Genomic DNA, 25,919 nt, shown 5'->3' with positions numbered 1-25,919 from the left:
AGCGCTTGTCACGAGGAGATTCAGAACAGGGGCATCATAACCCCTGTAATCCTCGTATGATAACAGGCAACAGCTTGTTGTCTCAACCTTATCATAATCTCCACATCCAGCGCAGAATCAACGACGTTGCAACGGTGAAAATTATTCCTGTTTTGGGTGTTTCCTCGTGCCTTCTCGACCCAATTGCATTGCACAGCCCATCGCACTCGCAGCGAAGCCCTTTGATCGACCATGGCGTCCTCCAGAGCCCCTCTCTTTGCCGATCCAAATCGACACTCCATGGAGTCAACATACGACGACGAGGAGACCGCTCTCCTCGGTGGCATCGCGACAACATCTCCTACTCGGCCCTTCGCAACAAGCTTCTACCCGACCCTATACTTGCGCAGCCTCGCGCTCATCCTCTCAATCCCCGCCTTTATCATCTTCATCGTCGAAGGGCCTTCCTACTCCCCATCAATTGTCTTCCTGTCGTTCGCAATCGCGCGACAAATCGCGGTGCTGGGATCACATTTCGGAAGCCAGGTCGTGGTCATACATATCGAAATCGTGCATCCGAAGTGGAAGAGTGTGTCTGCGAAAGCGCAGGAGAAATGGATCAAAAAGAGCGTGGCTGGGGCGATTGACGCTGGCATATTGTTGGGGTTGTTGGTCTCGCTGGCTATTGTTGCGAAGAAAGTGGATACTACCCATGGCCTGCCGAAGGAAGTGACACATGCTGTGATTCTGGGGTTCATTGTCTTGTGAGTGTTGCACAATTTCCTCGTGTCTCCTTCCTTACAAGGATACTGGCTGACGAAAAGGACTTGAACTTTAGTGGCCTGCTCCTTGTTTCCATTACTGATTTTGGGTATCCGAATCTGGTCACATTGGCTCTTGCGGTCGAGAAGCCTGTTGATGGGGTGCTGAAATTGGCTACAAGTGTGCAATATGGCGAGCCCGAAGAGACGGAAGAGCAACCCGAGACCCATCAATATGGACGCCCTGGGAAGAGGAACTCGCAAACACCCGATGATGATTACGTTTGATTCAATTTGAATTTGGGTCTCGTTCGGTAAATATGCGCGGTACGGGAAGAATTGGGTTCCATTGATTTGTGCCTTCACGTTCGCTTGTTTGGGTGCATATAGGATTTTTCTCGAGCGTTTAGCTAGTTTATACCCTTCCTGTTCTGCAGTAAACTGTTAGGATTATCTTATTTCAATTTGGGTCACTGCTTATCATCAACGTTTGTCCCTAATGTAACGAATTGTGACTGGCTCTCCCTTAGTTTCGCAGATCTCAAGGCTTCAATGCAGTTGCCATCTCGGTCAGCATATTTCTCCAATATTTCCCTGCAAGACTTTCGTTTAGCCTCCTTTTCCTCTTTCTCTTCCTCGGTCATGAGTTGCCAATACAACCATTCAAACCCTGGGTCCTAATCCACCTTCTTTTCACCACCCACGATACCCAAAGAGCTCGGCAAAGAGGAGTGTTTGACGAAGAGGAAATTGACAGAGAAGAAGATATTCCACCGGAAGTCGAGTGTACGGGTACAATTTCTGTGCAACAGCCGCTTCAAGGAATCGAAGAGACCCAAGAGTATGTTGAAGGCAATTGCGACAACCTCGACCACCAAACAGATGAGTCAGAAGGCGATGCAGATGCTCAGTCGCAATATTCTTCTGGTGGTACGGTATTGTCTCCGGAGGTGATGTTCAGAGGGTTCCAGCTTCGATAGAGAATTTCTGAGATGGAATTTATTCAAGGCAGGGCAATTTGATATTATCATTTCCTATAGGCCTAACCATATTGTTTACCTAACGATGAAAAGGTTATCAGGTTAATGTCTTTAATAGCTTCAAAGTTTGTATTTCGAATGCTAAGAAGCAGCTATCTCTCATAGCAGCCTCCAACAGGCACGTTTTTGATCCTGCTGTCCTGATCTATCCGAAGGCATTTGAGCTTCATGAAAAATATTGTACAGCGCCCCTGGCACATTCACGACCATGAGCCGCCATGTTTCCTGCTACCCATGGGGCTCTATTGACCGGTAGGAATGATCGAGCGGCGATGGAACAATGCAGTCTCTCTATGAATGTTCTGCGCGGCTGCTAGGCACCAAAGGGCCACTTATGTAAAGAAATGTGGTCATGTGACAGGGTCAATACCTCCGAGCATGCGTCACTGCATACCAATAGCCCTGAACTCTCCATCCTACTGTGACTCGGGCGCCTAACAAAAATGCCATGGAGATGTGGCTACTTCTATACTAATGGCGGAAGCAGTGAGTTGGCACCTGCACAGGTTCAACGGGAGTACACGGATGCATTTTCCGCGGCACAACCGCATCTGGCCCTCTACTGCCTTTCGTTGATGAGGTTCAAGAGGCTGAGTGGTGGAACAACCAACATTCGTATCGCTGGGGTCTCTTTCTGGGTCGGTATCTGGCTACTTCGTGGAACTAACAATTGGAACGGTCGTCACTCTGATTGGGGGAGCTCCCGCACGAGATTCTCTCGTTCACCACCAAGATAGAGTGAGGTTTGGAGAATTCGTGGTGATGAGAGCGCCATTCATTTCGCAGAGCTTCTCATGTTCACAGCTGGCGCTATGAGTATTAGTGCGCTTCGGTTTTTAACAAAGGCTAATCAACGATTATGAATCGGATGCTTTCCCTGAAGAAGGCGGAAATTTAACCATTGATTACACTCCCGCTTCTCGAAATCTTCCTCCTCCGTAAATACGGATTTTCAGCTTTCTGTTGTGAGATCAACAGGGACCCAAGAATAGGGGCTTCGGTTAACTTTACAGTGGGGCCTCAGCAGCAAATCAGCTGCTGCACCAACTTCAGACTTTGGAAGAGTCATACATCAGTCTATATTTCGCCCTTGGAGAAATCTATTCGACTAAGCCACATCCGACAGGATCCATTGATTGATAATGGCAAGGAAAACGCTCAATAACCTCCACGACAGCCTCCCACCACTGGCTTCGAAGAGTTGGACAGTACCTATCTACTCGAAGAAGAGACCTTTTCATGATACGATCCGGAAGCGTTTTACCCTGTCCGAATTGGCGAGATATTTCGGTCCAAGTACCAAGTGCTGGGAAAGTTGGGCTACGGGTCTGTTTCTACCGCCTGGCTCTGTCGGGATCTTGTGTATGTCATATTATCCCCCTATGATGTCCGATAGAATCTGACTTGGGGTTTGAGCGATCATGAATATGTAGCTTTGAAGGTCTTCGTCGCTAAGCATCGCCAAGCAGAGAACGAGGAAAAGGTCTACAAACACCTTCGCACCATCAAAACCAGTCATCCTGGAGCGAAAGGCATTCGCTCCCTGCGTGATCAGTTTCAGCTTCCCGGGCAGTATGACTCGCATGAATGTTTGGTCCACGAACCACTAGGGCTCACCCTTAAGGACATCCGGGAAATGAGTGAAGGAGAAAGGTCGATGGGCAGCTTCTTAAACCGATCATCAAATATTTGCTTATGGCTCTTGACATTCTGCATACGGAAGCTCGAGTTGTATACACTAGTGAGTTACATCCATTTGTCTGAGCCCTGTTCACTCCATGCATGTACTCACCGCATAACAGATATTCAGGAGGGTAATGTCATGCTCGGCATTGAGGACGATGCAATTTTTAAGAGCTTCGAGGAAGAAGAGTGGGCTGAGCCAAGTCTTCGGAAGATCGATGGTGACCGTATCATCTATGCAACGAGACAAGTTGACATTCCAGACAATCCATCACACGCAGTTCTTTGCGGCTTTGGTGATGCTCAATTTGGCGAGGAGACGTACATTGGAGAAGTCATGCCAGATCTCTACCGAGCCCCGGAAATTGTCCTTGGGATACCCTGGAACGAAAAGATCGATATCTTGAGCGTTGGCTTGATGGTTAGTGAGAGTACTCCCTAGTCGGAGAATCCCGCTGATGTTGAAGGTCTGGGATCTGTTTGAAGGAAAACATTTGTTCACAGAACTCTAAATCGAGAAGCTTCCGCTCCGGCTCGCATAGCGAGAATGATTGCGGTGTTGGGCCTACCGCCGAAGGATCTCTTGAAAAGGGGACAATTCTCCGAGGTGTTCTTTGACGTTGAAGGTGAGTGGCCAGCAGTTGGAGGACAATATTAGGTGACGCTGACGAGCCAGAAGGGAACTTCACCCCAGATATCAAGATTCAACAAACGTCGCTGGAAAATGAAGAGGAGAACCTGGAAGGAGATGAGAAGACCCCATTCCTCCAATTCCTGAAGAAAATGATCCAATGGGTACCCGAGGAGAGGAAGTCGGCGAAAGAGCTGATGAAGGATCCATGGCTGGCGTTCCCTTAAACAAACAAGGTGTTCAGCCTTTCACTCACCTCTCTTCCTCCAATTGAGAGATAAGACAGTATCCATCAGTTCATGCCCAATTACAGTCTAACAACATCAATTTTTTGGAATGGTAACAGTGTCTTAGTTACAACTATCTAAAGCAGCCAGGACGATATTTTGACCATGGAAATAGTGGAATCGAATCGCGTCCAGCCATTCTACTGCAGCAAGCGCTCCCGGCCCAGTGCTGTCACTGGAGGTCCACACCGAAGCCTGATCTGGTGTAGAACTCGTGCCGTTCCAAGAATCCGCTGTGGCGCACAAGATCTCGTGGAATGAGATGTCCGTTCCGATGTAGCATAAACGCAGCATATCAGGCAGAGTCTGCGTTATTGCTCCTAATGAGACCAAAGAGCTACCTTTCCAGTTAGGCAGAGATGGGGAGGTCAGTTGTGTTGGAAGTGGAACTTAGCGGGGTCCGTGGTTGAAGAGTTGGGCTTGACGAACGAGTACCCCAGCAATTGCCCTTCAAGTTATAAGTTGCATTGGCGCAAGCCATGAAGTACCTTCGGTGTGGAACTGCCGGTTGGGGAGGAGGGAGGTGGTGGGTGGCTTGTAGTTACATAGGGAGTAGGGTTCTTCGGCTGAGGTGGTGCAGATTATGCCGTGGGGGGTGCGTGGCAGTATACTGAGTCTCTTATTTCGCGAGGGAAGAGGAAGGGGATCGTGCCGCCAGGACTTTTGTCAACATTGGGCTGAGCTTGATATGTGCGGGGCTTGTTGGCGGCTGAGGGATTATCCATCGGGGTAAAAGTGGGTTTGGGGTTGAGGCTTGTAAGGGGCGAGGGAATGGGATGTGGGTAGAGTGGTAGTGAGGAGAAGAGGAATAGAGATGTCGTTGAGGGATGCTTTGCTCCGAAGGTATGCCGGGAAGTGACTCCTCTCACGTGACGATATCACCTGCTAAAGAGTAAAATGAGAGCCCCCAGTTGGAAGCCATAGAGTATTAGTTAGAATAATTTGCTATTCAATCATTTAACAGTTGAAAGAACGATGTCGATATAGAGAGCAGAGAGGATACAAACGAAATATACTTCTTGATTTCCTGTTAAACAGTCCATCATCCAATCCTAAAACTCAAACCAAGAATTAAGACCCACAGTCCTTTCCTCCTCTCCTTCCCCTCCTTACCCTCCTTCGCCTCAACTCTAAAACCCAACAACGACAGCAGCACCCGCCCCAAACAATGCCGCCATCCCCACAGCGCCACTCGGCATGCCTCCAAACGCCGCGGCAGTCATCGTGCTAGCACTCGGTGCGGTCGTCGTGGCCGAAATACCCGATGTGAACGGGACATCTGAAGCAGCAGAGACGCCTGCGAAAGCGACTGCTTGGCTGGTGGCTGTGGGGACTGGAGAGGCCGTTGTGTTTGAGGGGTTGAGTACACTTTTCTTTCAGTCAGCATCTAAATCCGGAAATCCCTCCGCAAAACTCAAACAAGAGAAGAGAAGGAAAGGAAGGGGAAGGAAAGGAAAGAAAAGAGGAGGCGGTGCATACTTATCAATAACATGCATAACCCCATTCGCGACAATAATATCCGTAATAACCACCTGCGCACTATTGACAAAAACCTTCTTATCCACACTTTCGATCGCGACGCCCTCACCCCCTAAGACCGTGGGCAGTGTCTCATTCGCAAGCCCGCTCGTCAGGAGACTTGAATAGCCCACCGTGCCAGCAATGACGTGGTACTCTAAAATACTGCTCAATTGATCGTTCGTCAGACTCCCTGCGGCGGACCCAATGTCCTGGAATGCTTTGTTGGACGGCGCGAAGATCGTCACATCCTTCAATGAATCAACCGTCGTTACCAAACTGGTCTTTGTGAGTGCTCCCGCTAGAGTAGTTAATTGCGAATCGATCGCGGAAGCAGAAGCGGAAAGAGGAATGGTGAGTACGGTGTCGATGATGTGCATGACGCCCCCGCTGAACATTATATCTGCGGTGGTGACGGTGGACTTTTCCTTGAGGCCCGAGAAGACTTCGACGGACTTGCCGGATAGCATGCCCATTACTACTTGGCCGCCCGTGATGTTGGCGAAAGAGGTGTTGGTGAGGAGGGTGGGAATGAATTGCGCGGTGGTGGTGAAGGCGCTGGCGGGCACAGAACCGTTGAGGACGTGGTATTGGAGGAGGGCTGTGATCATTGAGGGGTCTTTTTCGAGAGCCTATGAATTCCAGAGTTCAGGATTAGTACTTGTTGTCCTGATGTGCGAATTGGGGATTGAGGGATAATGTGCTATGGGGAGTTTACTGTTGCTGGCTATGGGGGAGAGCGAGCAGGCCCTGCGAAAAGGGAAGAGACGATTCAAAGAGAATTTGGGGACTTACCATTCCTGCGGAAGTGCTGAGGATCTTGCTAAATGCATCGTTGCTCGGTGCTAAGATCGTAATTCCCTGAGCGCTGGAGAGGGCTGTGACGAGAGCGGGCTGGGCTGCGAGGAGGCCTGCGAATTTCAGTTAGTTCATTCTTTCGTTTTCGTTGGAGGGAGAAATACCGTTGAGTGTAGAAAGGGTTTTGTTGTTGGCGGTCAGCACTGCGGAGAGGGACATTGTGCTTTGTGCGATTGTTATGCTGGCGAGGCCCAGGGGGAGGAGGGTTGTGAGATGCATTTTGCTGATTAAAAGAATAACTTCGACCCACGAGATTAAAAAGGCAGAACAAAGAGGACTGAGATGGCGGGAAGAAGAAGCATAAGGGGAGAGGGTGCCTATATACTTCTCCATGCCGAAGAAGAGAAGACATCACAGCGCGGGAGCCAAGATTCGAAAGGAGAGCCGTTGGTTAGAGCCATGGCACAGACACCCGGTTGATCACTCCGCCACAGCAAAACTTTATTTTCCTGTGGGAGCAACGTTTCGAGGAGGAAGGGCGTTGTTCGAGTGTGTGAGGAGGTCTTGAAACTTCGACAGGATTGGCTGCCTGAGCGGCCTGTGCGAGGTAAAACGTGGTGGAAACAAAGCGGGCTTTGCTTCACAAGTTTCATGGGAAAGTCAAGCTAACTAGCTCATAATTTTACTGTCAGAATTCATAGTTGTGGTGGAGTTGAAGGGCGTGACAGGTTTTCATGTTATGGTGGAAGTTTAGGTGCTGATTAGACTAATCAGTAGCTCATCGCTTTATTCCATTGAATTCTTCGCACAAAGGACTGCTTAACTATATACAACTTCTCGCATGCCATCCAGGCACCGAGTCTGTTCGCCAAAGAGGGCGGGTCATAACATACATCAACACGCCAGCCGTACCATGCCAACCATGCCGAGACGTAGGATAGGAAAGGGGATATCACAGTTTCGTAAGCATGCATGCGTCGCTAAGCCAAATCGTAGAGCAATAGCCTGAGCTTTGTTGACTGTTCGAATACAAAGAGAATTGAGGAGACTGTACAATTCGGGTGGCCGTTAATGGTCAGAGGAGCTTAGTCGAGAGCCTTTCTGAGATCATTCCATTTTCGAGTGAGAGCTTCGTGTTGAGAGTTGATCTGAATACATTAGAATGCGAAATCGCTTCCCGGAGTTGAAAACATACCTCTGCATATTGCATCTTTGTAGCCACGAGAGTCTGCTCCATTTCGCTCATCTCCTCTTCCAACTTCGTGTTCTCTTCGTGTACTTCTTGATTTCTCTTCATCAACCGATCCATCTCAGTTTTCAGCCTTTCTTCCACTTCCTGCGGCTGCGTTTCAATAACGGATCTCAACTCCACTACTTGTCCCTTGAGTGATTCATTCTCATCTTTCAAATCGCCATTCTCAATTTGAACCTTCACAAGATCTGTTGCAAGAGCAGCGTGCTCCTCGTCATGCTTTTCAACTCTTTGCTCAAGGACCCGAACTTTGTGTGTGAGAGATGCATTGTTTTGCCTCAAGGACTCGAGCTCAGCCTCACGCTCCTTTTCCAATCGGGTCTTTTCTTCCCATTCTAAAGTATACGTCTTCAAGATCTCGGGTGTAATTTTGACAGCACAAGCATCCTGGATCAGCTGATCCGCTCGGTAAACTTCCTTGTCGATGCTTGAACCTGAGCTACCGAAGAAACCAGACTCGAGAATTGACCCAGCAGACGGTGCTTTATCGATGTAGACATCGAAGACACGATCCTTCAAGAAGCTTGTCAACAAGACCATGTCAGTCATGCCCAGGAGTGTTGCAGCATTCTTTTGCATGAGGACGATTCCAAATTTGATAATGGCTTCCAGCCCTTCGCTGAGGATTAAATCGTAAATTCGGAGCACAAGTTGGAGTGGGAATCTGTAAGCGAACAAAGTCAAAAACCACTGGGTGGCGTATAAATGCGGTGAGACTTGGCGGCGATGAAGGTGGCAGTACAAAGCCGGTTCGAAGTCTTCTAACAGGCGTTCAAACTGGTACAGATGCATATGCAGACCTGGCATGTCCTGGGTGAACAAATCTCGGAGGTGATATTGGTTCATCAAGCGAACCAGCAAGCAGAACGCTTCATCCTCAGGCATCTGAAAATCGTTAGTAAATGATTTCGAGGGCTTTTGTAAGCTCTTACATTGAAAAGCAAAGGCATGACCAGAAAGTTCATGCCTTGAGCGTATCCCACACCCTCGTCAAAAAGGGCATACGCTTTGCAAACACCAAATAACCCCTCCTGTAGCCCAGCACTGGCCGCAAATTTCGAGAAACTGGTTCGAGCCCCCAGATCTCGTTTGATGGCCTTCTCTAGTTTTGCCAACGAAGCAGCATCTTCCTTGGCTTTCTGTTTCTTTACAGCCATTGAAGCAGCTTGAGCTTTTGCCAGCATCTCTGGATCCTTTGGAGGGGATGGCGATCTCAAGCCGTTTGTTAAAGTAGTTGCAGGTGTCGAGTGATCTGAATGTATCGAGGATGCTGAGGAAGCCACTGTTTCTTCTTTTTCTTTGCTGTTGTTGGAATGCGTGCTGTGTGCCCCGCTCGATCCACTCAACCTATCTTTATCTTTGTCCGTCCCGCGAGTAACCAAGTCCCTGTACACACTCTCAAGTTCTTCGTTTTTGCTCTGGGCGAGGATTTGCCAGACTACCCCTCTAATAACATTCGGAATACCAGTCGCAATGGCTCGATTCAGATCCTCTGGACTTGTCCTTGCAACAGCTGCCGGGCCTTCGTCAACGACTGCCTGCCACAAATCCCAATCAACCGGCGCCGAGGGATCAGCCATCGCAGATGGTCCAGCTGAAACTCCGGATGCTGTACCTGGTGCTAGTGCGGGATTGACCGTAGCAGGGCTAGGACTAGAGGGATTTGGTGAAGACGGTGAGTGGGCGGCATTCAGAGAAAGCTCTCTGTCGTCGGTGACGCTTGTCGGACTTGCAAGACCAAGGCCTAGGCTTGCACTTCTTCCTATGAGGCCCGCCAGTGCACTTCCCCCTTTATCATCTTCAGGTAATGCAGTAATCCCCGCTTCTTCTCGCATCCGTAAAAGCTTGAATCTATCCCTCAGGCTGTTCCTTATTGGCCGCTTGTGCCCATTTGCTACCTCTCCCTCGTGGCCCTCCTCTAGTTTGCTCAGCATCATCTCTGGGTTGCTATTTATCGTTGCGATCGACGAGGCGGTATTCCTTCGTTCTCCACTGTTATTCGGCGAAGGTAAAGGGGGAGATGTAACGGTATCTTTTGGGGTTGAGGCGTTCCTTGACAGCCAGGAGAATGGACTTGTCAGCTTTCTTGTTGCGGATGGTGCAGGAGGCGGGAGTTGGGAGCCTTGATGCGATTGAGGTGGAGGAGCCCATGGTACCGAAGGGAGCACGCCGGATAGTCCTTGGATTGAGGGCTTCGTATTCCTGGGAGGGGGAACGGGTTTCGAGTTCTCTGTAGATGACGGTGTCAGCTTGGTTCCTCAAACCATGTGTAATAGATGCAGAATTATACCTTTTGATAAACTTGGTTTCAAGGGGGTCCCATCCTCATCAAGGCTGACATTATCGAGGGACGAAGTAGACAGTCGACGGGAAGTCAAAAGAGGGGATTTTGGTTGTCTTGTATCATGGCCATCGTGCTCCGGGCCACCATTTGCTTCCGGAACAACAGGTATGGGGGGATGTTCGGATCTCTCTTGTGTGTGGGTTGAGGATGATCTCCGTTTGGTCAACGATCGTGTCCTCTCAGCCGATGCTGTTCGTGGGGGTTCTGCAGATGCGGTAGCGTTCGCATCCTCGAATGTGTCCTACAGAGAGCGATTATTAGCCAGGTTTCCAGGAGTACAGACGCAGGTGATGGGTCGTGTGACGCTGCCTGAGAGCAAACAAGGGAGCAGGATTGCGACATACATTCTCCCGGTCTGAGTTGTCTGGATTCGAATCCTTCCTCTCTCTCGATCTGGAGTCCCCCTCATCGTTATGCTCGTGATCAGACATTGCTGCTGGTTTCTCTCATCAATGGCGCTTCGATGAACGGGGGTGCTGTCAGGAGCTGGTCGATGCCATCAAAGAAAGGGTGCGGTCTCCCGCTTTCCAAACGCTGCAGCAGACGGTTGTAGGTAAGCTGCAACTGAACCCAGTGTGTACGAAATACAGGAGTGCAGAATCGGTGTCGTCGAGATGCTGAGTGACGTTGCAGAGCATGCAATGGGAGGAGGTCGGTGAGCTCGATTCTGGGAATCGAGACTCGAGATTATTTGCGGTCCTGCCCTGCTTCTTTTGACGCGTCGCTAAGAAGGAAGTGATCTTAGCTGACAGGGGCAGCCTATACAGATCGACCTGGTGTAGAATGTGTAGAAAAAGAGACTTCGGGAATCATGAAGGCATGGACATGTTGCAGATTGGCAATTAATCAATTATTCACAGAATCACAGGGGAGGCCGAAAACAAAGACACATGGCCAAGATTAAGGCCGGCTCGTAAGATGTTCTCGTGCTACCCCTTCCACAGGCGCGCAGCGAATTGGGATGGCCCATTCAGATCCTCAACAGAGCCACAGTCCAGGGGCATCGCCGCCTTGCGCCACTCTCCAAAATGTGCCAGCGAATCAAGGGGCCCAGGAAAGGATCTTGAAACCGACGATCTTGCCGGATTGAAGTTAAAACATTTCTGTGTCCCGTGATGATGAGGAAGTCCAGATTACATATTATGGTTGGCTCAGGGGCAACGGTTCGTCGAGTGTTTTGGACTCGATTGTGCAGGGCTCCTTTTGGCTTCCGCGTTGTGAATCTTCGGGTTAGTCGCATTTAAAAAAAGTAGGCTTTCTGGAAAAAAGATATGCTTGACTGACAGAAACGAGAGCCAAGCTGACGACTGCTCATCCTTCCAACTCAATTAACCAGCTCTGCACTTTTGTCTCCAGTCTTGTCAGGCATCTGCATGTCTAGAAACCGGGGCGAGGGGCACTTCCGCCTCTTCAAAGGGGTGCCAGCTGGAGATTTCCGGAGTCACGTGTACGAGCACGAGTAGCCTCGCCGCGAGGCTGAGAGAGTTATGACGGGGCCTGGCTTCGTCAGCGCATTCAACCTCGCACCGAATGGTTTACTATCTTGAGCCCTGAAGTCTTTGGCTGTTTGGAATGTATCACGAACTTCAGAAGTCTTGTTTTGCTGTATCCCCTCGTGAGTAGAAGCTGAAGGGTTCTTCCGGGAGGCGTATCGAAGAATCCTTTTCATCGAACGAAAAAATCAGGGCGTGGATCCGACTTAGTTAGCTGGCTGGTGTTACATTGAAGAGGTTTGGGATATGTGCATATACTGTGGATTGTCTCTTGGGACGCGAGGCTGAGATTTATCCGGCTGAGGGAGGACTTGACGACTTGAAAGAACTCGATTGTGGGAAGGGTCTGCGATTCCTTGGATCCCGACTATGCAGTACGATGGACCGATTCTTAACAATATACAACGCGGCTGCCTTGCCTGCTGGTGCTTCCTGGTGGAGGTTGAGATACTGCCGTGCGATTTCGCCGGAGGAAAATCTGCCTACATGGACCGGCGTCGGGAGGGGTGATTCGGTCTACCTTGCAAATGAAGACAACAAACCTGTTTGATAGAACATTTATAGAACATCACCACCTGCGAATTACCGGCACTAAATCAACAAATTTCTAATTCACTGCCCGAATAAATACGTGTTGGAAGCATGGGCGGGTAGAGTGACGTACTTTACGGTTAGCGAGCGCGCGGTTTGCCGCGACGGATCTCGAAATTCCAAAGGCTCCCGCACCTTCAAGAAGCTCCTTCACCTTTCTTCATCCGCCAACCCCCCCACCTCCTTCAACAACCAACATCGCGAGATACCATATTTTGACTGCTGGCCTATCTTACCAGCTAGTTCAAGCATCTTCCATCGATAGAGACTCCAAAGGCGCCTGCACCGTTCCTTTCGACACGCTCTTTTCGATTCATTGTTCGCGAGCAACAACCCGTTCACCCTCCACCCCAACACGAACGCACCAAGCTCCCTCAATTCTCATCTGTCCCTCATTGGCAAAATATTGAAGAACTCCATCTACGGGTAGGGAACCATCGTCCTCGCCATCACTGACTTGCAGATCCGGCTCGGCCACTCCCAAAGCTTCTTGAAGACGGCCTGTTCCACCAGTGCAAACGAAGCTCGTTTTCTACGCCAGATTCGGAGTCGTCCTATCGTGGACGCTCCTTCTACTGTCTGCCAAGCTGTCGACAGCTAGGATAGACGCGGAGGCCGTGGAGGGGGGTCAAAACTGATTCTTCAGCGGTTTTCCCGCTCCTGCCATCATCATGGTCCGAATAACCAAGTCCATGCAGACGAAGCACACTGAGTCTTTGGTAAGCTTCTGAAATCTACCTGGACACGTTACATTTATGCTAACAAGTGGTGTAGTCACCGTGGATCAAGGACTTCCGCACAGAGGCTACTTCCATTTCCTTACTCCTCCTGCCACAACATCTCTCGACCTTCCCAACAAGATGGCCATTCCCGAGAGGCGACCTGTATCATTGGATTCCGCTTCTCAATAGATTCGACGAGATTCTCGAAAAGTTCTGCAAGACATATAAGCTCGATGAAGCACCTCAAATTGTCGACTTTGCATGCACCCTGCTCGAGTCTGACGTTGGAGACGCATCGGAGCAATCGAAGCATGGCCGCAGTACCGAGCAGCTGGGATTCTCGCAAGAGGGAGACAGAGAGCTGGTTGAGTCGATATTGGACTTTTCAAGAATGTTGCTGCAGAATTGTGGTAATCGTAGTATCTACGCCAGCAGCTCACATCTGAACAACCTCCTCAACTCCACCTCATTAACCCTTCTCGAGAGCACGCTCCGTCTAGGATCCGAATTGGCACAGAGATATCAGGCTGCGTTGAAGCGCATGAACATCCCTGTCCGACATGTGAGCAATGCCATCTTGACAAACCATTACAACATCGATTTGGATAGGGTTCTCCAGCTGGCTATGCCTTTCTCAAAGACTGTCACAACATCTGTTGAAGCTACGCAACCAACTACACCAGCCACTCCGAGTGCCAAGGGGAAGGAAAAGACATATTTCAACATCCCTTCATCTGCTCAAAAGGGTCCCGCAGCAACCGTATACGCCAATGACCTCGTTTCAATCGTCAAGGGTGGAAGCGGCGTTAGTAGCAGCCCTAAGAGCATTCGTAGTGCGACTGATGCCGGCGCTTCTGTTCCAGAGGGCAATTGGGATGAGTGGGCAGATGTCAAGGTTACACATTATCCAAAGCCTACTGCTGAAGTCGACTCTGTTAGCAATCAACCTCGCACCCCAAGTACTCCATCTCCAGCACTCCCCATCACTCCCACCCCGGTTCGTCGATCATCCAACCTGGGACCTAACGGTCAGCGTACAAACAGACAAACAACCTCGGATGAGTCTCCACCGACATTACCCCGTTCTTCAACTTTCCCTTCCGATGATACCCCACGTCCTAATTTCAAAGTAATCGAGATCTCGTCATCCAAGCTCAAGTCTACAGGCATTCATACGCTTTTGCGGGAGAACATATCCGGCTTGCCACAAGAGTTGCAATACGAGCTTCTCTCAAAGCTCCGCGTAGCAGATGCCCTGACAACATCGCTGGACACTAGGCGGCAGCTTTTAGCAGTTCGATTGTTGGCTGTCACGAACTTGGCGTACATCCACGCGGAAACAGCCTTCCAAGATACCGTCTTAAAGCAAGACAGTGATGAGCCTCGTCGATTGCAACTTACGTATCAACTTGCAGAGTTAGTTCATCCAGCACCAGAAGGAGACATTGCCGTCCCCAGGCCACTACAAACCCTGGCGTTTCGCGCATTGGACGCATTAGCTGGCCATCAGAGCAAGTTCTCAGATGTTTGCGCTGCTCTAAATACCAATGTCAACCATGGTGTGCTCCTTTACGTGGTTAGAAAAGCTGTTGCTGAGATCAACGGAAACGACGATGGAAATCAGCTCACCGAGGAAGATCAGTGGCGTGAGGCTCTGTTCTCTTTGATCTCGAACCTTGCCGCCAACCCTCGAACCGGCGGTGATTTGGTCACAGCTGGTATGATGCCTATCGTGGTCGAGGTCCTCACTATGCGCACCAACATTGCTGAGCGTTATCATCCCAGCGTTTTGTCCTTCCTGGATACCGTCCTTTACAGTACCCGCGACGCATACCAAACTCTTGTCAGCGCAGAAGGCCTTGATGCCGTTTCCGATCTGATCGTCTTCGAAGTGAAGACAGCATCAGAGAATGCTGCGTCTGGAAATGGCATCCGTGATGAATATCGCTCAGCAGCCGTCGACTATCAGATTCCATATTTCCAACAGCAAACTCTAAAGTGGCTCTTCAAGTTTATTCATCACATGATGTCCAGTGCTGGAGGATTTGGTGGCAATTTCGACAGATTGTTGCGAAATCTGATTGATTCTTCTCAACTGCTGAGCGGTCTGCGTCAGATCATTTCAAACGGGCCATGCTTTGGCTCGGTTGTTTGGACCAACGCAGTCAGCATCCTCAACGATTTCATCAATAATGAGCCCACGAGTTTTGCTGTTATCGCGGAAGCTGGTCTTAGCAGAGCCCTCCTTGAAGCGGTTACCCAAACACCCATCGTCATGCCTCCTGAACCCAAGAAGGATGAGAAATCAGACACCCCGGACGCCCCCGCATCGGTCGAAGGTAGTTCTCCTTTGGCCCCATCTGATGACGATGACAGTGACGATGAGAGCGCTCCTATTGTCACTCGTCCTCTGTCCTCGGTACTTCAAGGTCCTCGCGATGGGCCACTAGCTCGGGGTATTATGCCAACATCAGATACTATCAACATCATTCCTCAAGCATTTGGTGCAATCTGCCTCAACCACAACGGTATGAAGATGTTTCAAGTCTCAAAGGCCTTGGAAAGCTTCTTCGAAATTTTCGAGAGCCCCGAGCATGTCAAGGTCATGGATGCCAACAAGGATCTGCCACAGAATCTTGGAGGAACTTTCGACGAGCTAGTCCGACATCATCCACCGTTGAAGACTGCGATCATGAACTCTATCCTGCACATGGTTGCTCGCGTTGGATACCTGTGCAAGACCAAGGCTGAAGAGAACAAGATTGGCGCCAAGTTGTGGACAACTGATGCTCTTGGAAACACTGTTATTGCCGATGAACAACTCAATGTCCACTCTGAGCACAGATCTTCAAAAGGCAAAGGCAAGGCGGTTGATGGTGGTACCGATGTAGAGATGAGAGATGCTGATTCTATGTCCGTGAATGTGGTTGCTGCACAGCCACTCGGCAAGAATGCCTCGATGACACCTTACATCTCTGCTGTTGCGACATTCTTATCTGCAATGCTCGGAAACTCGTCTGTTCGATCCGACTTCAGCTCCAAAGGTGGCATTGAGTATGTGCTTGATTTAGCAGACTCGCCATGTCTTGCATATGACTTCGGTGATGGAGCAGCCAGTCGAACAATCCATCAAGTGGTTGCTATCCTAGCAGAAACAAAGCCGCATCTTACCATGCCGTCCCTGCTTAAGAGAGCACAATCCGCGGCAGACATCCTTGAACCATTCTCTAGCTACACAGGAGAGGGGTTGTTCTTCGCTCCCTTTGTCAACCAAGATTCCCGACAATCAGCTGATGTGGAGCTGCTGGCAAAAGGCACAGACTTCGCCAAAGCCTTGGTCAATATTCATTCCTTGGTCACAAATATTAATTCTTACTTCCAGAGCGCTGCTTTTAATCACAGAAGTAACAGCACAAGCTTCGGCCAAGTCAATGTTGCCGACTACTACATCCGTCTTGTCCAATGCCTTGGTCCCTTACTCGGCGCTTCTCTTAGAGAGGAGGCTCGACTTGTAACAAAGGTTCCTGACAATTGGAAGAACCACAGACGCATGAAGGATTCCGGGTTTGGCGAGCCTCCTATCATCGAGAACACCGTGAGTGCTGAGCCATCAACGCCGGTCAATGAGCAGTCAGGCAGTGAAGCCCAGGCTGTTCCCTCACCACTGGATGCTCCGAACGGCGATGCTTCAGTAGGGAAGATCAGCACCGGCTCTCCATCGACGGATGCAAAGCGAGCCTTGACCAAGACCGAGCAGGAAAGCCCCCTTTTCAAGAACTATCAGACAATCGGATATCTCCTGAACAAGATGCCACGAACTATCTCTCCTTTCTTTCAGATACTTGGCAAGGCATTAGTAATGAAGCGCAACCCAGATACTTTCCAGAAGCAAGGCTACGCCGCCATTGCCGACGCGTTGGCTGAGACTGTAATCGGCCAGCTCACGCCTGCCGGAAAGGAATCCTCGTCTGAAAATTACAATTATTGGATGGGTATGATTAACGTCATCAAGGATGTGTTGATCGATGGTAAGAATCCAATACCTCAACCTTACTTAACTTTTCTAATTCGCTCCTTGCTGCAGGATCTCGTTCCAACGACCGCGCTGTACAAACGATTACGCTGGTTTTGCAAGCCTTCAAGGATCGTGGTGGATTCGACACTCTCAACCGCATCCTGGAGTCCTTCACATCTGAGATTTGCTCTAACCCCTCCAATCATTTACTTCAACCACCAAAGACGGAAAGCAATAGAGAGGAGGAGCTCAGATTGTCTCTGGCAACAAGAGGCGCTGTGGATATCCTTACACTTTACAGTCGACTCGCCAATGGGAAGAACGTGACTGAAGCCATGCAAACACTGGCCCTGGTGGCCAGATCAGAGAGAGATCGGACCCGGGTAGACTATTTCTCTGCACCCCAGTTCCTCGTGGAATTGAGGATGGCCATCCTTCCAACCATCCGGCGATTATGGGGCTCTGACCTTATTGAGAAGGGTTCCAGTTCCATCTCTGAGAAACTCATCGAAGTAATTCGCACCATCGCTGCTGCTGACTTTGAAGCAAGCGCGGTCAAACGATCCGACAAAACCCCCGTTACAGCTGTGAAAGGCCCTCGCAAGCCTTTCAAATTCAATCGCGAGTACCAAACAGCAGTCACGAGTCATAATTTTGAGGTCGAACTTGCGAACGAGGCCCTTTACCGCTGCAACAATCAGGTAGCATTGGCTATCGAGTATTGTCGAGATGTCCTCGAGGGAAACAATGGCCGAAATCCGGTTCCAGAAGGAGACGTTGCCCCGTCTCCAGATGCGACCACGTCTTCTCGTCCACGTACTGGGGCCTCCACTGGAACAGCAACCCCCGATGACCATTCCATGACAGGAGGTCCCACCGTTTCTAACATCATCAATGCTTTGACCAGAGAGCCTGCACCTCCGTCTGCGACAGCTGGCGAGACCGTCCCTCCAAACTTCGATCAATTATTGGCAAGACTCGAGAGCAGAAATAGTGAAGCCTCAGAGCCTGCGTCAGGATTGCCTCTTGCTAGCTCATCTTCTGGGCCACATCCTTCACCGCCAACCGAAGAACCCACTCGTCCTCAGATCACCGTTGATGATTTGAACGAGGAACGAGACACTATCCGTGATAATCTGATCGACAAATGCCTTGATGTCATCAACGCTCACGGCGAGGTTACTTTTGAGGTGTCTGACCTGATCACCACGGTGGTTAACAAGTCTACTGACCCTACAGCACAGCGCAACGTGGTCGGTTCGACGTTGGTCGTTGCTCTCATGTCGTTCGCTGGGGAAGATGATCTTCGACCCTGTGGCAAGAAGATCGCTGCTTATGCTCACCTGCTGGCACTGATGCTTCGCGACAAGATGTTCTATGCGGCTGCCGTTCCGGAACTAAAGGACAACCTCAGCACCTTGTTAAGCTTTGTCAAGTTGTCTCCGAGTCATTCCGCAGAAGATCCATCGCCCTGGATTGCACACATCCTTCTGATTGTCGAGATGCTTCTTAGCGAAGATGCGAGACCACGAAAGACTAGATGGACGCCACCAAAGGACGAGGCTGATACCGCCGAACCCCCAGTTCTGGATCCCTTTGAGCCCTCGGTATCGCAAGAGGAGCGAACTCAGCTTCTTGATGCAATCCTTGCAATCCTGCCCAAGATCGGCAAGGATGAATCCCTGGCTCTTGCCGTTCTGCGCATCTTGGTCATCCTAACACGCAACCGATCGGTTGCACAAGCCGTCGGCGAGAAGAAGTATATCCAGCGACTATTCTTAATGGCAAAGCAACTTGCCGGCGCAAGTTCAGTCCGACTCCAAAGCCCTCTGATGCTGATCTTACGACACATCATTGAGGATGACGAAACAGTCAAGCAGATCATGCGGGCAGACATCAAGTCTTACCTCGAGACTACGCGTACTCAGCGAGTCATTGATGAGAAGACCTATCTTCGTGGGCTCTCGCACACCGCTTTGCGCAACCCCGAACTCTTCGTAGAAGTCACCAACGAGATGGTCAAGTTCAACCGTTGGTCATACACACCATCAGACGCTCCGAGCCGACATCACTCCTTGGTGCTGAAGGAGAAGGCGCCTGAGTTAACGAGCAAGACTACAGAGGATGCAGTTTCACCAACCGTGCAAGCCACGGAAGACTTGTCGATTCAAGATATCAAGCCGAGCACAGAAGCTGCCGACAGCGAGATGCCCGACGCTCCTAAGCCCGCACATGAGCACAAGTTGCCAGTTCTTGAGAACCCCGACGGAGTGATCCATTTCCTGCTGTGTGAGCTTCTCAACTACAGAGATGTGGAAGACAAAGAGGCCGTTGCGGCACCAGTTAGCACAGAGAATAACGGTTCAACAAGCAATGGTGACATCCCAATGGCTGGCACTTCATCGCCCTCAGACGCAGGCACTCCGAAGGACACCAAGAATTCTAAACCTCCCGCCAAGCAAGATTTCAAGGCCGAAGAACATCCAATCTACATCTACCGATGTTTCATTCTCCAGTGCCTTACGGAGCTCCTCTCATCTTACAATCGCACAAAGATTGAATTTATCAACTTCAAGCGCAGTGCTCCTCCTCAAGCCATGACTCCATCCAAGCCTAGATCAGCCGTGGTCAACTACCTTCTGTTTGATCTCATTCCAATTGGCACCTTGGATCATGTTGAGACGACCTCTTTGCGAAAGAAGCTTGTCACTTCATCTTGGGCTGACTCAGTTCTGACGGCACTGTTGACCAAGACTGGGGAGCAACCTATCGACAAGAACCACGAGCCTTATGACAGCGAGAACGAGCTAGATCTTCTTTACGTGCGCCGTTTTGTCTTGGACCATATCCTCAAGGCCTACAAGGAAGCAAGTTCGTCCACAGAACCACTTGACGTGAAGTATGCTCGCATGCTCGCTCTCGCTGACCTCATGAACCATATCATGACCGGCAAGGAGAATGTGGGCGTGTCGGACCCTGCCGTGGCATCGATGTCTCAGAAGCAGCTCCGTCGAATCATGTTCGAGAAGGGCTACGTCAATGCGCTTACGGCGTCCATTGCTGATATCGACCTCAACTTCCCTAACGCCAAGCGTGCGGTTAAGTACATCCTGCGGCCTCTCAAGACCCTTACAACAACCGCGGTCCAACTCAGCGATTTGTCTCTCATTTCTGCCACCCCTGGCCAGAATGATGAGGATGAGATTGAATCCGCAACTTCAGTCTCCGAGCATGAGGACGAGCGCGAGGAAACCCCAGATCTCTTCCGCAACTCAACACTGGGCATGTTCGAGCCCGGGCGTGAGGAAGATTCGTCGTCAGAGTCTGATGATGGTATGCTGGTAATCTCCTTCCAAATAAACAACCAACTAACCTTTGCAGATGACGAGGAGATGTACGAAGGCGAATATGATGACGAGATGGACTACGAGGAAGATGGCCCAGAAGATGATGAAGACAACATCAGCGATGAGGATGAAGAAATCGAGGGTATGGGTCCAATCGAAGGTCTCTCCGGCGATCATGGAGTCGATGTCGAAGTTATCATGGAAGACGATGACGATGAAGACGACGAAGACGGCTCAAGTGGAGATGACGATGATAGCGACGAGCACGATTCAGAAGATGATGATGCTCGCGTCGAAATCATCGATGAAGCCGGAAACGTCCAGCAACTCGCAGAGGAAGACGACATGGGCGAGTGGGAGAGTGACGATGAAGAGGATGAGGGCGAAGAAGAGGACTACGAAGGCCAAGCTGCGGATCAAGAAGAGGAGCAGATGCATGCCATTGCAGGAATGGGTGGTATGGAAGGTCCTATTCGACATCTCGTTCGTGCTCTCCAAGGCGGTGATGAAGAGGATGCCGCAGAAATCATGGAGCACATGGAAGCCGAAGCTATTGAGCGTGAGGCCGAGGACGATGGCCAATTAGTTGGCGGCGAGTACGAGGAGAATGATGAAGACGGTATGTTGATTTCTATCGCCGCTCAAATTATAGATCTAACACTCTCCAGACGATGAAGAAGACGAGGATGATATGGATGAGGAAGAGATGATGTTTGACCAATTTCCAAGTTTGTCCTCCCTCTTTTTCTCGTCGAGCCCAGCTAATGTCACCCCAGTTGATGGTCCCGGTGCCGTGTCATTTGGTGGTGGATGGCAGGATGATGTTGAGCCGCCAGTCATTGTTCATCGTCGGCCTCGTGGAGGGTTCTCGCCTTTCCCATTGTTTCCTGGCGGTCCTCGCGACCCGCTGGGTGGTACGTTACCCCTTTCACAAAATCGTTCCAGAATATCATCAAGTACTCGAGAAATAGTCGAGTTTTTCGACAACATAGCAAGAAGATTAGATGATAACCGCCTCCGACTATTTGCACAGCCAAGAGACAGAACTGATCCGAATACAGCACCCGACTACCGCTCTTCCTACCGCTCCCATCGCCCAGGCGCGGCAGCGTCTCGATCCGGCGACGACGGAATCAACCCTCTACTGCAACGTCATGGTGCTAGTGGACCCGGCCGAGATGGCTCCAATCGACTTCCCACAATGGGTAATTGGATCCAAGCTATGGGTGGGCCAGGTGCTGAGATTTTAGACATTGGTTTTAGTGGACGACCATTTGGTGAGGGCCCCGGAACAGCCGCTCTCCTGGATGAAGTGATCAGATCCTTACCATCCATGCCAGGTCATGCCCGGAACGGTCAAGCACTCCAATTTCATATCACCACAGGTCCCGGTCATCATTTACCACCAGATATCCAAGCAATGTTTGGCATGCGACCTTCTCACTTCCCGAGACGAGGCGATGCTGAGCCTGGAAGTGCTGCTTTCTTTACACCAACGTCGACGATCGCTCGATGGCTTGAGGAATCGAAGATTCTCTTTGGCACATCCACTCTCGACGCTGCAGGAATTCTTGCCAATGCAATCTTGTCACTGCTTGTTCCTCCCGCAATCGAAGCCGAGAAGGCAGTCAAGGCTGCTGAAGCCGAGAGGGCTCGTAAGGCGGAAGAGGAAGCCAAGAAGCGGGCCGAGGAAGAGCGAATTGCGAAGGAGGCAAAGGAGGCTGAGGAGAAGGCGGCTAGGGAGAAGAAGGAAGCCGAGGAGCGAGAAGCTGCAGAGAGAGCCGCCGCTGAGGCACTTGCCGCGCGCGGGCCAGAACCCGATCAAGCAGAGACCGAAGCTGCCGAGCAGGCAGAGTCCACAACCGAAGCCATGGAAGGTGTTGAGACAGAGGGCACTCCAGCTACAGGCGAACAAGCCGAAGAGACTCCTGCGGCTGACCGTCCCCGAATCATGACCATGATTCGTGGTAGTCCATTCGATATTACTGATCTTGGTATTGACCCCGATTTCCTCCAGGAGTTGCCCGAAGAAATTCGAGAAGAAGTCATCATGTCTGCAGTTGCCGAGCGACGATCTCAAGCCGCAGCAACTGGCGCACCACCGTCCGAGATTGACCAAGAGTTCTTAGACGCTTTACCAGATGACATTCGAGATGAGATTATCCAACAGGAGAGACAAGAACGACGTCGGCGCGAGCGTGAAGAGCGCAATCGTCAAGCCAATGCTGCAAACGGCGGCGCGGGTGCGGGAGACATGGATGCCGCTACCATTTTGGCCACTTTGGCACCGGCTCTCCGAAATCAGGTCCTCATGGAACAAGACGAAGAGGTACTTGCGCTGCTTCCACAAGAACTCGCAGAACAGGCACGCGCTGCCATGCGGGACCATCCGGTGCACGGCAGAATTCCAGGCGGCTTCGCTAGACGAGGACCTCCTCCCGGTACAGATGGTGCCCGCGAAGTCAACACCACGAGACCTGCACGTCGTGCCATCGTCCAGATGCTTGATAAGCCAGGTGTTGCGACTCTGTTGCGTCTAATGTTCATATTCCAACATGGTAGTCTTCGAAGCACGCTCAATTCGGTGCTTCAAAACATCTCCCTGAATCGGCATAATCGAAACGAGGTGCTCAGTACCCTTCTTCACATTCTGCAAGACGGCAGTGTCGACATGTCGGCTGTTGAACGAAGCTTTGCTCACCTATCTCTGAGAGCCAAGCAGCCAAAGGATGCTCAACCGAAGACTCCACAGCCATTGAAGAAGGCACTCACAGGTTTGGGCCCGTTGACACAAACAACTTTCGAGGCATCACCTCTCATGGTTGTCCAACAATGTTTGACGGCCTTGGTTTACCTCAATCAAGTCAATCCTCATATCCCTGCATTCTTCTTGACAGAACACGACAATGTTGGAGGTCTGAAACGTAGTCTCAGCCGAAAGGGCAAGGGCAAGGAGAACAAGGCTTCGAAATATCCTCTCAATTCGTTGTTGAGCCTGTTGGATCGCGAACTCATCATGGACAGCTCTTCGGTCATGGAATCTCTTTCGACACTACTCAACATGATTACTTCTCCTCTTCAAGCTCTACAACGCAAGCAAAAAGAGGCGGAGGAAGTTAAGAAGATTGAAGCCGCTCCGTCTGTCACTGATACCGCAGCATCTATCGCATCTCCCGAGACCGCCACGACGAACAATGAGCAGTCTTCGGAGCCACAAACCGAGCCCGTTGTTTCTGACACCGTAGCAGTTGATGCAACTCCAGCACAACCTGCAACAACCGAAGGTGATGAGTCCTCAGCGGATGCTCAAGTTGCGAAACCTGAACCCTCTAAGGATTCAGAGAAGAAACAACGCCCAATTACTCCTCCGGTCATCCCCGAACACAACCTCAAGCTGGTGATCAACATCTTTGTGGCTCGTGAATGTTCGTCAAAGACATTCCGCGAGACCCTTTCCACGATTAAGAACCTTTCAGCCATCCCCGGCGCAAAGGCAGTGTTTGGTCGAGAACTCATCACCAAGGCTCAAGGCTTGGGTGAGATTATCTTGGTTGATCTTGAAGACCTTCTTCCCCAAATCCAGAAGGCCACTACTGGTACTGAAATACAAGGCGTTGCATTGGCAAAATTCTCGCCTGGTGGATCTGATCAGAACAAGCTTCTCCGTGTTCTCACCGCACTTGATCATCTTTTCGACCCCAAGCGTGAGAAGAAGGACAAGCCAACCGAGGCTGAGGTTGAAGGCGAGTCTTCGCAATTGCTGGAGAAGCAAGATCTATTGTCTTCTCTTTACGAAAACCCTACCTTCGGCCGCATGTGGGAGCGATTGAGTGCTTGCCTCAGCGCCATCAGGCAACGAGAACATATGCTGAACGTCGCTACCATTCTTCTGCCTCTCATTGAGGCTCTTATGGTTGTCTGCAAGAACACTACTTTGAAGGAACCACCTCCTCTCGCCCGCTCCCAGAAAGAGTTGATTTTGACAAGCCCGCCTCCCGAGTCACACATGGAGAACTTGTTCTTTACCTTCACCGAGGAGCATCGCAAGATTCTCAACGACCTTGTTAGACATACTCCCAAGCTCATGTCTGGTACCTTCTCTCTTCTGGTCAAGAATCCAAAGGTCCTCGAATTCGACAATAAGCGCAACTACTTCAGCCGAAGCCTCCACGCCAAGGCACCAAACAGCCGCCAATCATTCCCACCTCTTCAATTGTCTGTTCGCCGTGACCAAGTCTTCCACGACTCCTTCAAGTCACTCTACTTCCAAACTGGCGATCAGATGAAGTATGGCAAGCTGAGCATCCGATTCCATGGTGAGGAGGGTGTCGATGCAGGTGGTGTTACTCGCGAATGGTTCCAGGTTCTTTCCAGACAGATGTTCGATCCGGGCTACGCTCTATTCATTCCCGTATCCTCAGATCGCACTACCTTCCACCCCAACCAATTGAGTAGTATCAACGAGGAGCATCTGATGTTCTTCAAGTTCATTGGTCGGATCATTGGCAAGGCCCTCTACGAGGGCCGTGTCTTGGATTGCCATTTCAGTCGAGCCGTCTACAAGCGCATCTTGGGCAAGGCTGTCTCTCTCAAGGATATGGAGTCTCTTGACCCGGATTACTACAAGTCTCTTGGCTGGATGCTGGAGAACGACATTACTGATATCATCACGGAGACATTCTCGGTTGACAATGACAAGTTTGGTGTGGTAGAAACTATTGATTTCATTCCAAATGGTCGCAACATCGCCGTCACTGAAGAGAACAAGCATGAGTACGTTCACTTGATGGTTCAGTGGAAGCTCACTGGATCGGTGAAGGAGCAGTTGGATGAATTTCTGAAGGGTAAGCTGATCACCTCAGTGCGCCAAAATTGATGCTAACCTTCGTAGGATTCCATGATATTATTCCCGCCGAACTAGTCGCAATCTTCAATGAGCAAGAATTGGAGTTGTTAATCTCCGGTTTGCCTGAGATTGATGTGGACGACTGGAAGAGCAACGCTGAATACCACAACTACTCTGCCTCATCTCCACAAATCCAATGGTTCTGGCGAGCTGTCCGTTCATACGACAAGGAAGAGCGTGCCAAGTTGCTGCAGTTCGTTACCGGAACTAGCAAGGTACCTCTCAACGGCTTCAAGGAACTCGAGGGCATGAATGGCTTCAGTCGGTTCAACATCCATCGTGATTATGGCAACAAGGATAGACTTCCGAGCTCGCACACATGCTTCAACCGTATGTCCTCTTTGATATTTGTATAATTCATCTGCTAACAGTAGTCCAGAGCTTGATCTTCCCGAGTATGAAAGCTACGAGGTCCTCCGCCAACAAGTCCTCACAGCCATCACCGCCGGAAGCGAGTACTTCGGTTTCGCATAAATGCCTCCCTCCGTCGGTCACGAGCAAAATTGTACTTTTTCATTCATCACGAATATCATGCATGGCAAGCCTTGATAA

At 50.4% G+C, this 25,919-nt stretch overlaps 5 protein-coding genes across 5 annotated transcripts; 3 read left to right on the top strand and 2 right to left on the bottom strand.

Moving 5' to 3' along the window:
* Positions 1-231: 231 nt before the first annotated feature.
* Positions 232-1,720, top strand: K444DRAFT_635315 (uncharacterized protein; the record flags this gene model as incomplete). The annotated part of the gene is made up of 3 exons (XM_024883847.1): positions 232-743; positions 818-1,022; positions 1,271-1,720. 3 exons carry the CDS (start codon positions 232-234, stop codon positions 1,718-1,720), a joined length of 1,167 nt encoding a protein of 388 aa, XP_024730424.1.
* A 1,202-nt stretch (positions 1,721-2,922) lies between these two features.
* K444DRAFT_646719 (kinase-like protein) lies at positions 2,923-4,321 on the top strand (the record flags this gene model as incomplete). The annotated part of the gene is made up of 7 exons (XM_024885235.1): positions 2,923-2,980; positions 3,037-3,142; positions 3,197-3,374; positions 3,434-3,521; positions 3,583-3,888; positions 3,985-4,089; positions 4,143-4,321. The coding sequence occupies 7 exons, from the start codon at positions 2,923-2,925 to the stop codon at positions 4,319-4,321; spliced, it is 1,020 nt and encodes a 339-aa protein (XP_024730423.1).
* Positions 4,322-5,511: 1,190 nt separating this feature from the next.
* Positions 5,512-6,916, bottom strand: K444DRAFT_541354 (Fasciclin-domain-containing protein; the record flags this gene model as incomplete). The annotated part of the gene is made up of 4 exons (XM_024875792.1): positions 5,512-5,749; positions 5,861-6,531; positions 6,695-6,810; positions 6,862-6,916. 4 exons carry the CDS (start codon positions 6,914-6,916, stop codon positions 5,512-5,514), a joined length of 1,080 nt encoding a protein of 359 aa, XP_024730422.1.
* Positions 6,917-7,415: 499 nt separating this feature from the next.
* K444DRAFT_619051 (RabGAP/TBC) lies at positions 7,416-11,160 on the bottom strand. Its single transcript, XM_024881445.1, has 5 exons — positions 10,638-11,160; positions 10,240-10,534; positions 8,882-10,179; positions 7,893-8,834; positions 7,416-7,845 (listed from the first exon to the last, which is right to left on the bottom strand). Exons 1-5 carry the CDS (start codon positions 10,722-10,724, stop codon positions 7,783-7,785), a joined length of 2,685 nt encoding a protein of 894 aa, XP_024730421.1. The 5' UTR covers positions 10,725-11,160; the 3' UTR covers positions 7,416-7,782.
* A 1,888-nt stretch (positions 11,161-13,048) lies between these two features.
* Positions 13,049-25,841, top strand: K444DRAFT_541257 (uncharacterized protein; the record flags this gene model as incomplete). The annotated part of the gene is made up of 8 exons (XM_024875780.1): positions 13,049-13,096; positions 13,152-17,127; positions 17,184-20,447; positions 20,496-21,080; positions 21,130-21,189; positions 21,238-25,305; positions 25,353-25,697; positions 25,747-25,841. The coding sequence occupies 8 exons, from the start codon at positions 13,049-13,051 to the stop codon at positions 25,839-25,841; spliced, it is 12,441 nt and encodes a 4,146-aa protein (XP_024730420.1).
* Positions 25,842-25,919: the final 78 nt, after the last annotated feature.

This window comes from Hyaloscypha bicolor (genome assembly GCF_002865645.1).
Source record: "Hyaloscypha bicolor E unplaced genomic scaffold K444scaffold_142, whole genome shotgun sequence".
Taxonomy (NCBI): Eukaryota; Fungi; Ascomycota; class Leotiomycetes; order Helotiales; family Hyaloscyphaceae; genus Hyaloscypha; species Hyaloscypha bicolor.
Note: the sequence above shows the minus strand (reverse complement) of the source record. Positions and strands in the feature narration are given on the sequence as shown.